Source organism: Elephantulus edwardii, unplaced genomic scaffold, assembly GCF_000299155.1.
Source record: "Elephantulus edwardii isolate Elephantulus edwardi_28Jun2011 unplaced genomic scaffold, EleEdw1.0 scaffold00022, whole genome shotgun sequence".
In the NCBI taxonomy this organism is placed as follows: domain Eukaryota; kingdom Metazoa; phylum Chordata; class Mammalia; order Macroscelidea; family Macroscelididae; genus Elephantulus; species Elephantulus edwardii.
Genome location: NW_006399772.1, coordinates 5,660,611 through 5,672,581, shown reverse-complemented (window position 1 = coordinate 5,672,581; position 11,971 = coordinate 5,660,611). Strand labels below are relative to the sequence as shown.

Sequence of the window (11,971 nt, the reverse complement as noted above, 5' to 3'; positions counted from 1 at the left end):
ACACACACACACACACACACACACACACACATAATAGAAGTCCCAGAATGACTCCAAGACACAAATTAAGCCTTTAAATGAGCAGTTTAATCTCTCCCCTGGAACTTAGAAAGCTACTCTAGACAATGGTGTAAGTGAAGTGTCTGAGGTAAAATACTTTAACATGAGTAAACAGATTCTTCATGTTTAGAAGTGCCTTTAAAGTTGATCCACAAGAAGTGGAGGGGAAAACATGCCCAAAACCACATCAGAGAGAAAAATGTTCTACTTTCTCTAATTGTGTTCAGCTTTCTCTTTTGCTAAAGTGAACATCTCACTCTCAACTCACTGCCGTGGAGTCAGAACCAACTCCTAGCTGAGCCTCTGCTGGTTCCTGAAGCTGTAAATTGCTTGGGAGGAGAAAGCTCATCTTTCCCCAGAGGAGCTGCTGGGGTCTTAGGGCCACAGAGAGGCATGAAGTCTTCATGAAAAGACATTTCAACTCTTGACAGCAATATACTTCAGAGTCTATTCTGCTCGTGAATAATGAAGTGGCTTGTCAAGTGTATCTATTCTTTTATTCTTTCTGGGAATTTATCTTTCCTTTTTTACCCTAAGATCTGGTGGCATAATCAGTAAGGATCTGTGCTGCTCTCCTTAAGGCCGTGCATCTTGGAGGGAGGGTTTCAGTTCATGAGATGGAGCTAAGAAATCTGTGTGAATAACAGTTTTGGAAACCCAATGGAGAATCAATTATGAGTCGATTTTCATTCAAAGACCAACTTTATAGAAATAAGAGAGAGATGGAATCCTTTTCAGATTTTATGTTAGATTATGCAGAGAACTTAAAAATAAATCAGGTTTTTATTTTACCCTCAAGGAACTTCAGTTATCTTCTTGAATAAAAAGGCATGTTCTTTAAATTTGGCATTCTATTATGAAAGTCAAAACAATGCCATCTGCATTGAATTTGGAACATCAAAGTCTTTTCCAACTTTGGAGTGTAATAATGTAATGGGTTGGTAATTTTATCCAGCTATGTTTCACTATTGTTTTTCTGTCTGAGAGAGACATAAACTTGGGGGAAGACAGACTCATATTTAAGGAGCTGGGTAACATTTAGTTAAACACCTTTAAGAAGGCTGACTTGTGAACTGTGTTAGATCCAGAAAGATTCAAGTCCATTGTGGTCACGTTTGTAAACTATGGTGCAATATTAAAAGACATTAATTTTGCATTCATGTGCTCAAACACTGGGGGATGGCGTTTTAGTTTTTTTAGTTCTAACATACTGAGAACGTGATTGGCCTGAACTTTTGTATGTCTAAGCTCTTCCAGACAGGAAAATGCAAAGAATGGCTTGTTTTTCATTCTTATCTCAAAGGGAAAGGCCAGGAATGAAAGACTTGGAAATGGTCTACTGAAACCTTTCAGGGGACTCCTGACAGGATCCTGATGTGAGAGAGTGGATTGCCAGCCCTGAGGAATACAAAGTCGAGGTAGGCTACTGCCTTTGACAAGAGCACTGTCTCTAGTTCTGTCTGTGAAGAGACTTGGTTGTTATGCAGTGGACACACTGCCCCTGTTTTCTAAGAGGGAGATTAAATTTATAGGACAACAGGGACCCATATTTTTTTCCAGTTTCTAACTCTGGTGTCATAGTGGTAAGAAATTGTGCTGCCAACCTAAAGGCAGACAGTTTGAATCCACCAGCTGCTCTGCAGGAGAAAGATGGATACTCTCTTCTCAGATAATTTACATCCTCTGAAAACATGCCAGGTGGTCAGGCATGAGTTCTAATTTGATGGCACTTAACATAATCCATTGTTAGTGTGATGTATCCATGTGTAAAAGATCCAAGTCTTTTCTGATTTCACTTGTCAATCATGACTGGAACCAACCTGAAGCCCTGAATTATGTTTCCAGTTCCTAAATAACACACCTCTGGAAACTCTATGAGCTTTGATAAATGTCAATAACTGTAGAGGGGCTTCAAGCCTTTTGTTCATAGGGTCGCTATGAGTTGTGCTCGACTTGAAGACAATGAATAACAAGAACAACAACAAAAGAACTCTGGTGGCATAGTGTTATCTTGATGACCATAGTAAGGTTGATAGTTCAAACCCACTATTTACTCCACAGGAGAAAAATGGATAGTAAGATTTACAGCCTTAACCTTCTAAGACTCAAATCCCTATGCACATCCAAAAACTTCTCCAGTAGGGTAAAAAGGGAAGCCACTGACTGGGAAAAAGTATTCGGTAATAACATATCAGATAAGGGACTTATATCCAGAATTTATGAAATACTTGAGCACCACAACAAGATAAATAATCCAATAGAAAAACGGGCACAGGATATGAACAGGCACTTCACCGAAGATGACATTCAGATGGCTAACAAACACATGAAGAAATGCTCAAAATCCCTAGCCCTAAGAGAGATGCAAATTAAAACAACTATGAGATATCATTTCACCCCAGTCAAAATAGCAAAATTTAACAGAACAGCAAGCAATAAATGCTGGCGAGGTTGTGGAGAAACTGGAACCCTGATTCACTGTTGGTGGGAGTGTAAAATGGTGCAACCCCTGTGGAAAGCAGTATGGCGCTTTCTCAAAAAGTTGCAAATAGAGATACCATTTGACCCAGCAATTCCACTACTGGGAATATACCCTGAAGAGACCATAGCTGACATCCAAGCAGATATATGCACACCCATGTTTATTGCAGCTTTGTTCACAATAGCAAGGAGTTGGAAACAACCTAAGTGCCCATCAACAAACGAATGGCTAGAGAAGCTGTGGTATATTCGCACAATGGAATACTATGCTGCATTAAAAAACAAGGAACTCATGCAATATTATTCAAAATGGTTGACTCTGGAGAACATTATGCTGAGTGAAATATCCCAGTCACAAAAGGACAAATATTACATGATGCCACTGTTGTAGAATGGGACTGTCCTTGGGGTTGGGGAGAGACTGAGTAAGATGGGTTCAATAATGTATACTGCACTGAAACAGAGGAGGGAGAGAACCGTTTAAAAGAGAGATATAACTGGGTATTTCTGTCATCACAGGAGACTAGAGCGAGGGCTACATGGTGGAGGGGACCTGGGGGAGGGTTTGTAAAACAATGAAAGAATCTTTTCTTTTACTTTTCCATAATTTTTGGACTCATGTACTTATAACTTGTTAGTCAAATTTGTGTCTTCTAGGTTGCAACACCCCCATGATACATCTTCAAGGATATGAACATGTACAGCCAAGCACAATCAATAAGAGTGCATCTAAATTCCAAAATCAATCTCCATAATAGTCTATGTGTTTCCTACTGCCAAAGGGGCCCTTTAGAGTAGTGAGAGAAGATCTTCACCCTGAAACCCACAGTGTCCCTTTTCAGCAGGAAGTAGCTAAGAGAATACGCCGTCCCCTTTTCCTTATGACTCAGGGTGAAGTCTCTCTCAGGGAGGAGTGATAGGGAATGGCAAAGGACACACTGACAAAGAAGATTAATCAGAACTGGCTTTGACAAGCACTGTGGCATTTGGACAAGAACAAACTGGGAGGAGGGTAGAGAGAATAGTGCAACAATGAATGAGTGGAAGCCCAAAATCTCTGTAAATGTTTATGAAAATTAATAAAATATAATTATAGAAAAAAAAAAGATTTACAGCCTTGAGAACCCAGTGGAAGGTTGCTATGAACATAATCATCAGTTCAAAGGAAGTGGATTTTGGAGTAAAGTTTTCCTAGTCAATTATTTCTGACGTGCATAGTCTGTCTTCTTCCTAGTCTGTCTTAGTCTAGAAGCTCTGCTGAAATCTGTCCACAGGGAGTGACCCTGCTGGTATTTGAAATATGAGTGGCATAGCTCTCAGCATCATAGCACCACTCTAATCACCCCAGTGTGAATAACAGACGGATGACTTAATCTCACATACTTTGGACATGTTACCAGGAGAGGCCAGTTCCAAAAGAAGGATATAATGCTTGGAAAAGAGGGTCGGTGGAAAAGAGGAAGACCATTAAGGAGATGGATTGACACAATGACTACAACTATGAACTTGAGCATGGCAGAGATCATGAAGGTGGCACAGGATCAGGCAAGGCTCTAAGCTACTGTTTGTGGTATTACCATGAATTGTGGCCAACTCAATGGCATCTAAAAATAACAGCAAAGAATCTGTGGTAGCATAGTGGACTAAGCACTGGGATGCTGGCCAAAAGGTCAGTGATTTGAACCCTTCAAGCTACTTCATGGAGGAAGATGTGGCTGTCTTCTCCATAAACATTACAGCCTCAAGAACCCATGGATGGTTCTACTCTGTCTTAAAGGTTCAATATGAGTTGAAACAACTCAGCAGCAATGGTCCTGGGTCACTGCTGCCTGACTGTGTGAGGAATGTGGCATCAGGATAGGAGGATGACTCTTCATCACCCTGTGGTATGCAAGTGATACAGCCTTTCCTGAAGGAAGTAAAGGAGACTTGGGGTGCTTGTTGTAGAAGATCAAAGATGATAGCCTTCAATCTAGATTGCATCTCAACATCAAGAAACCAAAATCCTCACAGTGGGACCAGTAAGCAACATAATGGGGAAAAGATTGCAGTTGTTACTACCTTCATTTTACTTGAATCCACAACCAATATTCACAGTAGCAGAAGTCAGGAAATCCAAAGAATTGTTATATTGGGAAAATCTGTCAAAGGCCTCGCCAGAGTGTTAAAGAACAAGGACATCAGTTTAAACACTGCAGTTATGATCTTTTCAATTATTTGCTATGCATCTGAGAGTTGAACAATAAATAAAGAAGACTGCAGAATCTATACCTTTGAGTTACGGTATTGGAGAAGTGTATTGAATCTCTCCCTAAATCTGTCTTGGAAGAAGTGCAAGCAGGATGCTCCTTAGAAGCAAGGATGGCTAAATTGTCTTAACATATTTTGGGCACGTCATCAGGATAGTCCAGTTCTTTGAAAAAAGATATTAGACTTGGAGAAGATGGATTGACACTGTGACTCTAACTAACCATAGGCTCAGGTGTGTTGGAAATCATGAATATGGTACACAATAGGACAAAGTTCTTATCTGTTGTTCAGAGAGTTGCTGTGGGCTGTAATCAACTCAGCGGCACCTAACAACAACAAAGGGTGTATCAGCCAGCTTTCTTTCCTTCCTCTTTTGTCTCTTTACATTCTCCTTGGATCTTTCAACAAGTGTCCAACCATTGTGAAAATTCATGACAAAATTGACGTGTGTGTGTGTGTGTGTTTGTGCATGTGCACACATATATGTGCACACATTTACATGTTGTTGTTATGTGCTGTCAAGTCGCCTGTGACTGTACCCTATGTACAACACCCCTAAAGCCTGCTCTATCTTGTGCCAGTCTCACTGTCTCCAGCACACCTACCCTCATTACTGAATCAATCCATCTCATCAAGGGTCTTCCTATCCTGCACTGTCCCTCCACACTCCCAAGCATGACAGCCCTCTCCAAAGACTGGTACCTCCTTGCAATATGTCCAAAGTATGTCAGACAAAGCTTCAGAATCCTTGCCTCCAAGGAGCAGCCTGGCTTCACCCTCTCTAGGAAGAACTTGTTTGTTCTCCTAGCAGTCCATGGCATATTCACCACAGCTCAAAAGCATCATTTCTCTTTCTATCATCCCTAGTCATTATCCAGCTTTCTTATGCATAGCAAGTAATTGCAAAGACCATGGCCTGGATTAAGCTAACCTTAGTCTCCAGACTGACATCATTGCTCTTCAGTACTTTGGAGAGGTCTCTGACAGCAATTCATCTCTTAATTTCCTGGCTGTTGATTGTGGAGTCAAGGAAACTGAAGCTTTTTTAAAATTTTTTCTTCAAACTGAAGATTTTAACAATCTCAATCTTTTTACCATCCATCATGATGCTGCCAATCGGCCCAGTGGTGAGAATCTTTGTTTTCTTTTCTTTTTTTATTCATTTCAATGAACATCTACAGAGATTTTGGATTTCCATTCATTCATTGTTGCACTTTTCTCCCCATCCACCCCACCCCCACCCCCAGTTTGCTCTTCTCCTTGAAAAGCAAAAGAAAAACTCCTTCACTGGTATACAATCCTCCCCGCACACCCCCATCCCCACCTCCACCCCGAGTATACTCCACCCTGCAAACCTCATTCCAGACTCTTATGATAATCATAATGCCCTAAAATATATTACTTTTAAACTATTCTCTCCCTCATTGGCTTCAATGCAGTAAACATAATTTATTCAGTTTTTTCAGTCTTAGCCCCACCCTGATATCAGCCTCATTCTACAACAGTGGCACCATGTAGTATTTGTCCTTTTGTGACTAAGAATCTTTGTTTTCTTGATGCTGAGCTTCAATTCCTATTGAAGGCTGCAGTCCTTGACCTTCTGCAGCAAGCACTTCAGGTCCTCCTCAGTTTCAGCAAGCAGGGTTATATCATCTGCATAACACAGATTGTTGATGAGTCTACCTCCAATCCTGATGCCACATTTCTCCTCATAGAGCCCAGCCTCCCGGATAATCTGTTTTGCATATAGATTGAAAAGATATATAGAGAGGACATGTCGTTGGCTCACACCCTTCTCGACTTTGAATCGTCCAGTGTTTTCTAGCTCATTTCTGACAACTGCCTCTTGGTCCAAGTATAGGTTTCGCATCAGCACAATCAAGTGTTCTGGGATTTCCATTCTTTTCAGAGTCAGCCAGTTTGTTGTGATCTACACAGTCAAATGCCTTTGCATAGTCAATGAAAAACCGATAGACATTCCTCTGGTACTCTTTGCTTTCAGCCAAGACCCATCTGATATTAGCTATAATATCCCTAATACCATGGCCTCTTCTAGATCCAGCTTGCACTTCAGGCAGTTCTCTGTTGATATCTCTCTCTTCTCTCTCTCTCTCTCTTCTCTCTTCTCTCTTTCTTTCTCTCTCTAATTTCTCTCTCTCCCTCCCTCCCCTCTCTCCAAAGGAAAAAGATGGGCAATCTCCTCCTGTGTGATTGATTAATTGCCTCTGAAAGTCCTCTAGAGAGTCAGCTAAGAATCCATTCTTGCTTCATGGCACTCAACAATAATAGGGAGCTCTGGTGGCTTAGTGGTAAGGAATTGACTGCCAATCCAAAGGCATATGATTCAAATTTACCAGTGGCTCTGCACAAGAAAGACGGACAGTCTTCTCATGCACTTTACAGCCTCTGAAAGCCCCCTGGAAGGTCAGCAATGAGTCAGCTTTGACTCAACAGTATAAAACAAGAACTATATAAATGAAAATATGGATTTATTTATCAGGAAGTTTAGCTCTTAGAGTGTTTACAGTGTCTGTCTTTTGGAATGATTTTAGTAAGCTTAATGATGGGTCTGTTTAAATTGTTTTCATGCGTCTGAAGAGACAGGAGTGTGTGACATTTTGACACTTGAGCTCAAAATATCTGCCACAGAGTTGAACTTGCATGGGTTTGAATTTTAATGACATGACATGTGATAGAACCAGATGATTTATTTACAAAGAAAGGAGAAGGAAAGAAGAAAACAATGAAGATTAAAAAACCCAGCAAACATCATTGAAATTTAATTTGATTTACAATTCTTAAAAGAGACTATGAAGATTCCAACTCATGTATATATGTATTTTCCCTCGCTAGGGTAGAAGAAAATGATGTGGAGATTATGGGAAAATGGCAATGTGTGTTAGAGTTTGGTGATGATCTTCCCTGTATTTTTCTGTAGGGTGAATCCATGAGGCTCATCTCGGAAGGCTGCCCTGGGGTCCGGAAGCTCAACCTGTCTAACACAAGGATCACCTGCCCAGGTAATGGTGCTGTTATTAACAGGGAAAAGAATTAACTTGTAATTATGCACCTCTGCACTCTGGCTAGGAGCCCTGGTGGCTTAATTAATTGTTTGTTGGGCTGCTACAAGGAAAGTTTGGTAGTTCAAATCTACCAACCTGCTCTGATAGAGAAGGACAGGCAGTCTCTACCCCAAAAGGTTCACAGCCTCAGAAATCAGATGGTGGGTCACCAGGAGTCAGAGTCCACTCAGTAGTCCTGATCAAAGACTACTCTGCATTGCGCTCTTAAAGTAAAAACCATGCCAAATAAAGAAAACAGCAAAGAATTGTGCCAATCTGTGTCATGTGTTTGATTCTGACTCACAGCAACTCCATATGCTACAGAACAGAACTGTTCATAGAGTTTTCTTAGCGGTAGTATTTACAGAAACAGCTTGTTAGGCCTTTCATCCAGGGTACCATTGGGTGAGTTAGAACCACCAGCCTTTAGTTCCAAAATCAAGCACTAACTGTGCATGTCATCTAGAGGTCTTTCAAGTGTGCTCTTGAGTTCTCCAAAGGCAGTGCTCCCTGCACCAATATCTCACTACTATAACACAACTAACAAGACACTTGTTTATAAGTCCCCAGCCTGCCTTCTTGATAGACTTACTAGCCTTCTGCCTTAGTAGCCCATGTTTTTAGTAGTTAGTCTGTTTGTGGTGTACCCAGTAGCTTCAATTAAACCTTCCTGCTCTCCCTTACCACACACTGGAGACCTCCACCTAAATTCTACCTTTGCTTAAGACTGTGCGGCAACATGGCAAGTGGCTAGGAGAGGTTATTCCTGGGAGGGGACAGCATGATTGAATGGGTGAAGGGTCAGTGAAAGGGAGGAAGATCCTCAGTGAGATGGATTGCCACAGTGACTATAGTAATGAGTTGAAAAGTGTATCAGAGATGACGAGGATAGCACAGGATAGGACAGGATTCAAATGTATCATTCATAGGGTCACTATGAGTCGTACTCTACTTGATGGCATTGAACAACAACATACAGGAATTTTAGGGAAGTCTAGTGGCAGAGTCCATAGAGAGTTGAACCACCAACCAAAAGGCTGCTCAAATCCACCAGTACCTCTGAGACATGAAGATAAGCAACATACACATACATATACATGTACACACGCATACATATTTTTATGGAAAACCTTGTTAAGCATTCACCAGTTGTTGTTGTTGTTGTTGTTACGTACCGTCAAGTCACTTGAGACTCATAGTGACTGTATGTACAACAGCTCTGAACTCTGTTTTATTCTGAGCCAACCTTATTGTCTCTGAGAGACCGACCTCATTAACCCAGTCACTGAGTCAATTAATCTCATCGAGGGTCTTCCCCTCTAGTGCTGTCCCTCCACGCTCCCAAGCATAATGCCTCTCTCCAAGGACGTTCCTCTTTGCAACATGTTCAAAGTATGTCAGACAAAGCTTCAGAATCCTTGCCTCCTGGGAGCAGCCTGATTTCATCCTCTTTTAAAGACAAACCTGTTTGTTTTCCTCGTAGTCCATGATATGTTCAATACTCTTCTCTAGCACCGCAGCTCAAAGGCATCATCCTTCTATCATCCCAGTCACTGTCCAGCTTTCTGATACATAGCAATTAATTGCAAAGACCATGGCCTGGATCAGGCTCTCCTTAGTCTCTGGACTGACATCATTGCTCTTCAGTACTCAGAAGAGGTCCCTGATGGCAGATTTTCCAAATGCAAGTAATTTTTTTTATTTCTTGGCTGCCATTACCAAAGTGTTGCCTGTGAAGCCAAGCAAACTGAAGCTGTTAGCAATCTCAGTCTCTTCACTGTCTATCATGATGCTGCCAAATGACCCAGAGTGAGAATCTTTGTACATACTATACTAAACACAGAAAAAATGAAGAGTTATGTTTTTATGATATAGTTTTAGATTCATCATGTTGGCTCCAGCTTATAGCAACTTTTCATATAACGGAACCAAATATTGCCCTTTCATGCACCATCATCACAGTCTCTGTTGTGTTTACATCCGTTGTTCCAGTCACTGTGTATCAATCCATCTTGAGAGTCTTTTACTTTTTCTTTCACCAAGCATGATGTCTTTCTCCAGGGCCTGCCCTCTCCTGATAACATATCCTAAATATGTAAGATAAGGTCTCATTACCTTTGCTTCTGAGGAGCTGTATGTCTGGTAGTCCAATCAGTATTCTTTGCCAACACCTCAATTCAAAGACAAAGATTCTTATTTATTTATCTCAATTTTGGAAGCATATGAAACAATTGAAAAACACCTGTGGCTTGGGGCAGGTGCACCTTAGTCTTCAAAGTGACACTTTTGCTCAACTACACTTTAAAGAAGTCCTTGGCAGCAGATTTTCAGTGCATTACTTTCTTTGGTTTCTTGACGGCTTTTTCTATGTGTGTTGATTGTGGAGCAGATATGCCCATTGAATTACATTGTTTGATATCTTGACTGCTGTTGCTTCCTACATGTTGATTGTAGATCAAAGTAAAAAGAAATCCTTGACCATTTTAATCTTTCTCCATTTATCATTATTCTGTTTACTGATTTTTTTTCCCTAAGTACACTTATATTTAACAAATGAATAAAATTTTGGTTTATTCATACAAACGAGTTTTATAAAAGTTATACCTAAGGGTTTTTGTTTGTTTGTTTGTTGTTGTTGTTATTGTGAATGGCATACTTTATGGGTTATATTTTTTAATTACATTTTCAAAGTAGTTAACTTTACACTTGATTGAAGTACAGGTATGTTTTTCCACTTATCATTTGAATAATTCATTGTTTTCCCCTTTTAAAGTTAAAAGAGAATGTTCAAGGCCTTGAAGTTGCTTCCGAGTAAGAATTTAGGAAAAATCTGTAATATTTGATAGAGATTGTTCTCGTTTTCTCAACAATTAAATGTTTGATTTTCTCTTTTACCAAGTACTTATTTAGAAGAGAATTTTATTTTATTCCAAGTGGTTAAAGTTTCTTTGATTTTTCTGTTTTTAATTTCTAGTTTTATGTACTGTGGTCAAGAAATGTGGACTGCATTATTTCTACTGTTTGAAATTTATTGAGATTTCTTTTAGAACTAGTTTATAATTAGTTTCAGCAAATTAGTTTCATGAAGGTTTAAAAGAAAGAGACTCTCTTGTAGAGAACCAAGTTTCCGTGTGGATATGTGTGTATAAATGTATAAATTTTTGCTGTCATGGTAGGATAGTAATATATTAGTTTCTTACTATAATCAAACTTTTCAGAGCTTATTTTTATGTTCTTACCTTATACATAAAGATCAATAAGTATTATGTTTCATTCGAGATTATAGCATTTATTCAGATAAAATTACACTCTTTAATCTGGTTGGTATTACTTTGCCATTAATTGTATTTTATGTGCAATTAATACAGCCACTTTTGTTTGCATTTGCTTGTAATTTTGTGGAATAATTTTTATACATATTTATTTTCAACCTTGTATTTATCACTATATTTTAGGATGTAGCTAATTGAATGTTTAAAAATACATTTTTACTTCCTTTATCTTTTAAGAGAGTAGTTTAAAATAGTTTCTTAGCTTCAGTAGACAGTGTCACAGACGAGAGCCACAGATAGGCAAGGGAGTAGAGAGGAAGCTCCCACTCACTTGCTTTAAGTGTGGATCTGAAGGACACTTGGCCAAGGGTGGCCTACATCAGGTCCTTGTGGCTGACAGGACTGACAGGCCCCAGCTCCTGGCTCGAAACAAAGGAGGACGCTTCAATGATTTAGATCCTCCCAGAAGAGCTGTGGGTGAGCATTAACATTACTGGTAAGTATATTCGTTTTCTCCTGGACACAGGAGTCTACTATTTGGTCCTAAAAGCCTTCTGAGGTCCCACTCTTCTCACTATTTCGTAGTTGTTGGAATTGACGGAAAACCTCATAAGCAGTTCCTTACCTCACCTCTGCCTTGAATGCGTACTTCCGAGTTGTAAAACAACCCAGTGGTAGATGGAATTTGGTCCAGGACTTAAGAACAATAAATGACATAGTTGAGCCTCTACATCTTGTGGTTCCTAACCTTTATACTATAATAGACAAAGTGCTAGTCAATAGGCCTTTTATTTTAGGAACTACCTTCCCTCTGTAACTTGATTTGTGCCACTATTAGAGTGTCTA

The 11,971-nt window shown here is 39.8% G+C and overlaps 1 protein-coding gene across 1 annotated transcript in view; it reads left to right on the top strand.

Moving 5' to 3' along the window:
- Window positions 1-11,971, top strand: part of FBXL13 (F-box and leucine-rich repeat protein 13) — a 115,508-nt gene that overhangs the window by 1,377 nt on the left and 102,160 nt on the right. Inside the window, 1 exon segment of the mRNA XM_006903700.1 lies at window positions 7,730-7,811. Within this exon segment, the coding sequence (XP_006903762.1) occupies window positions 7,730-7,811 (82 nt within the window).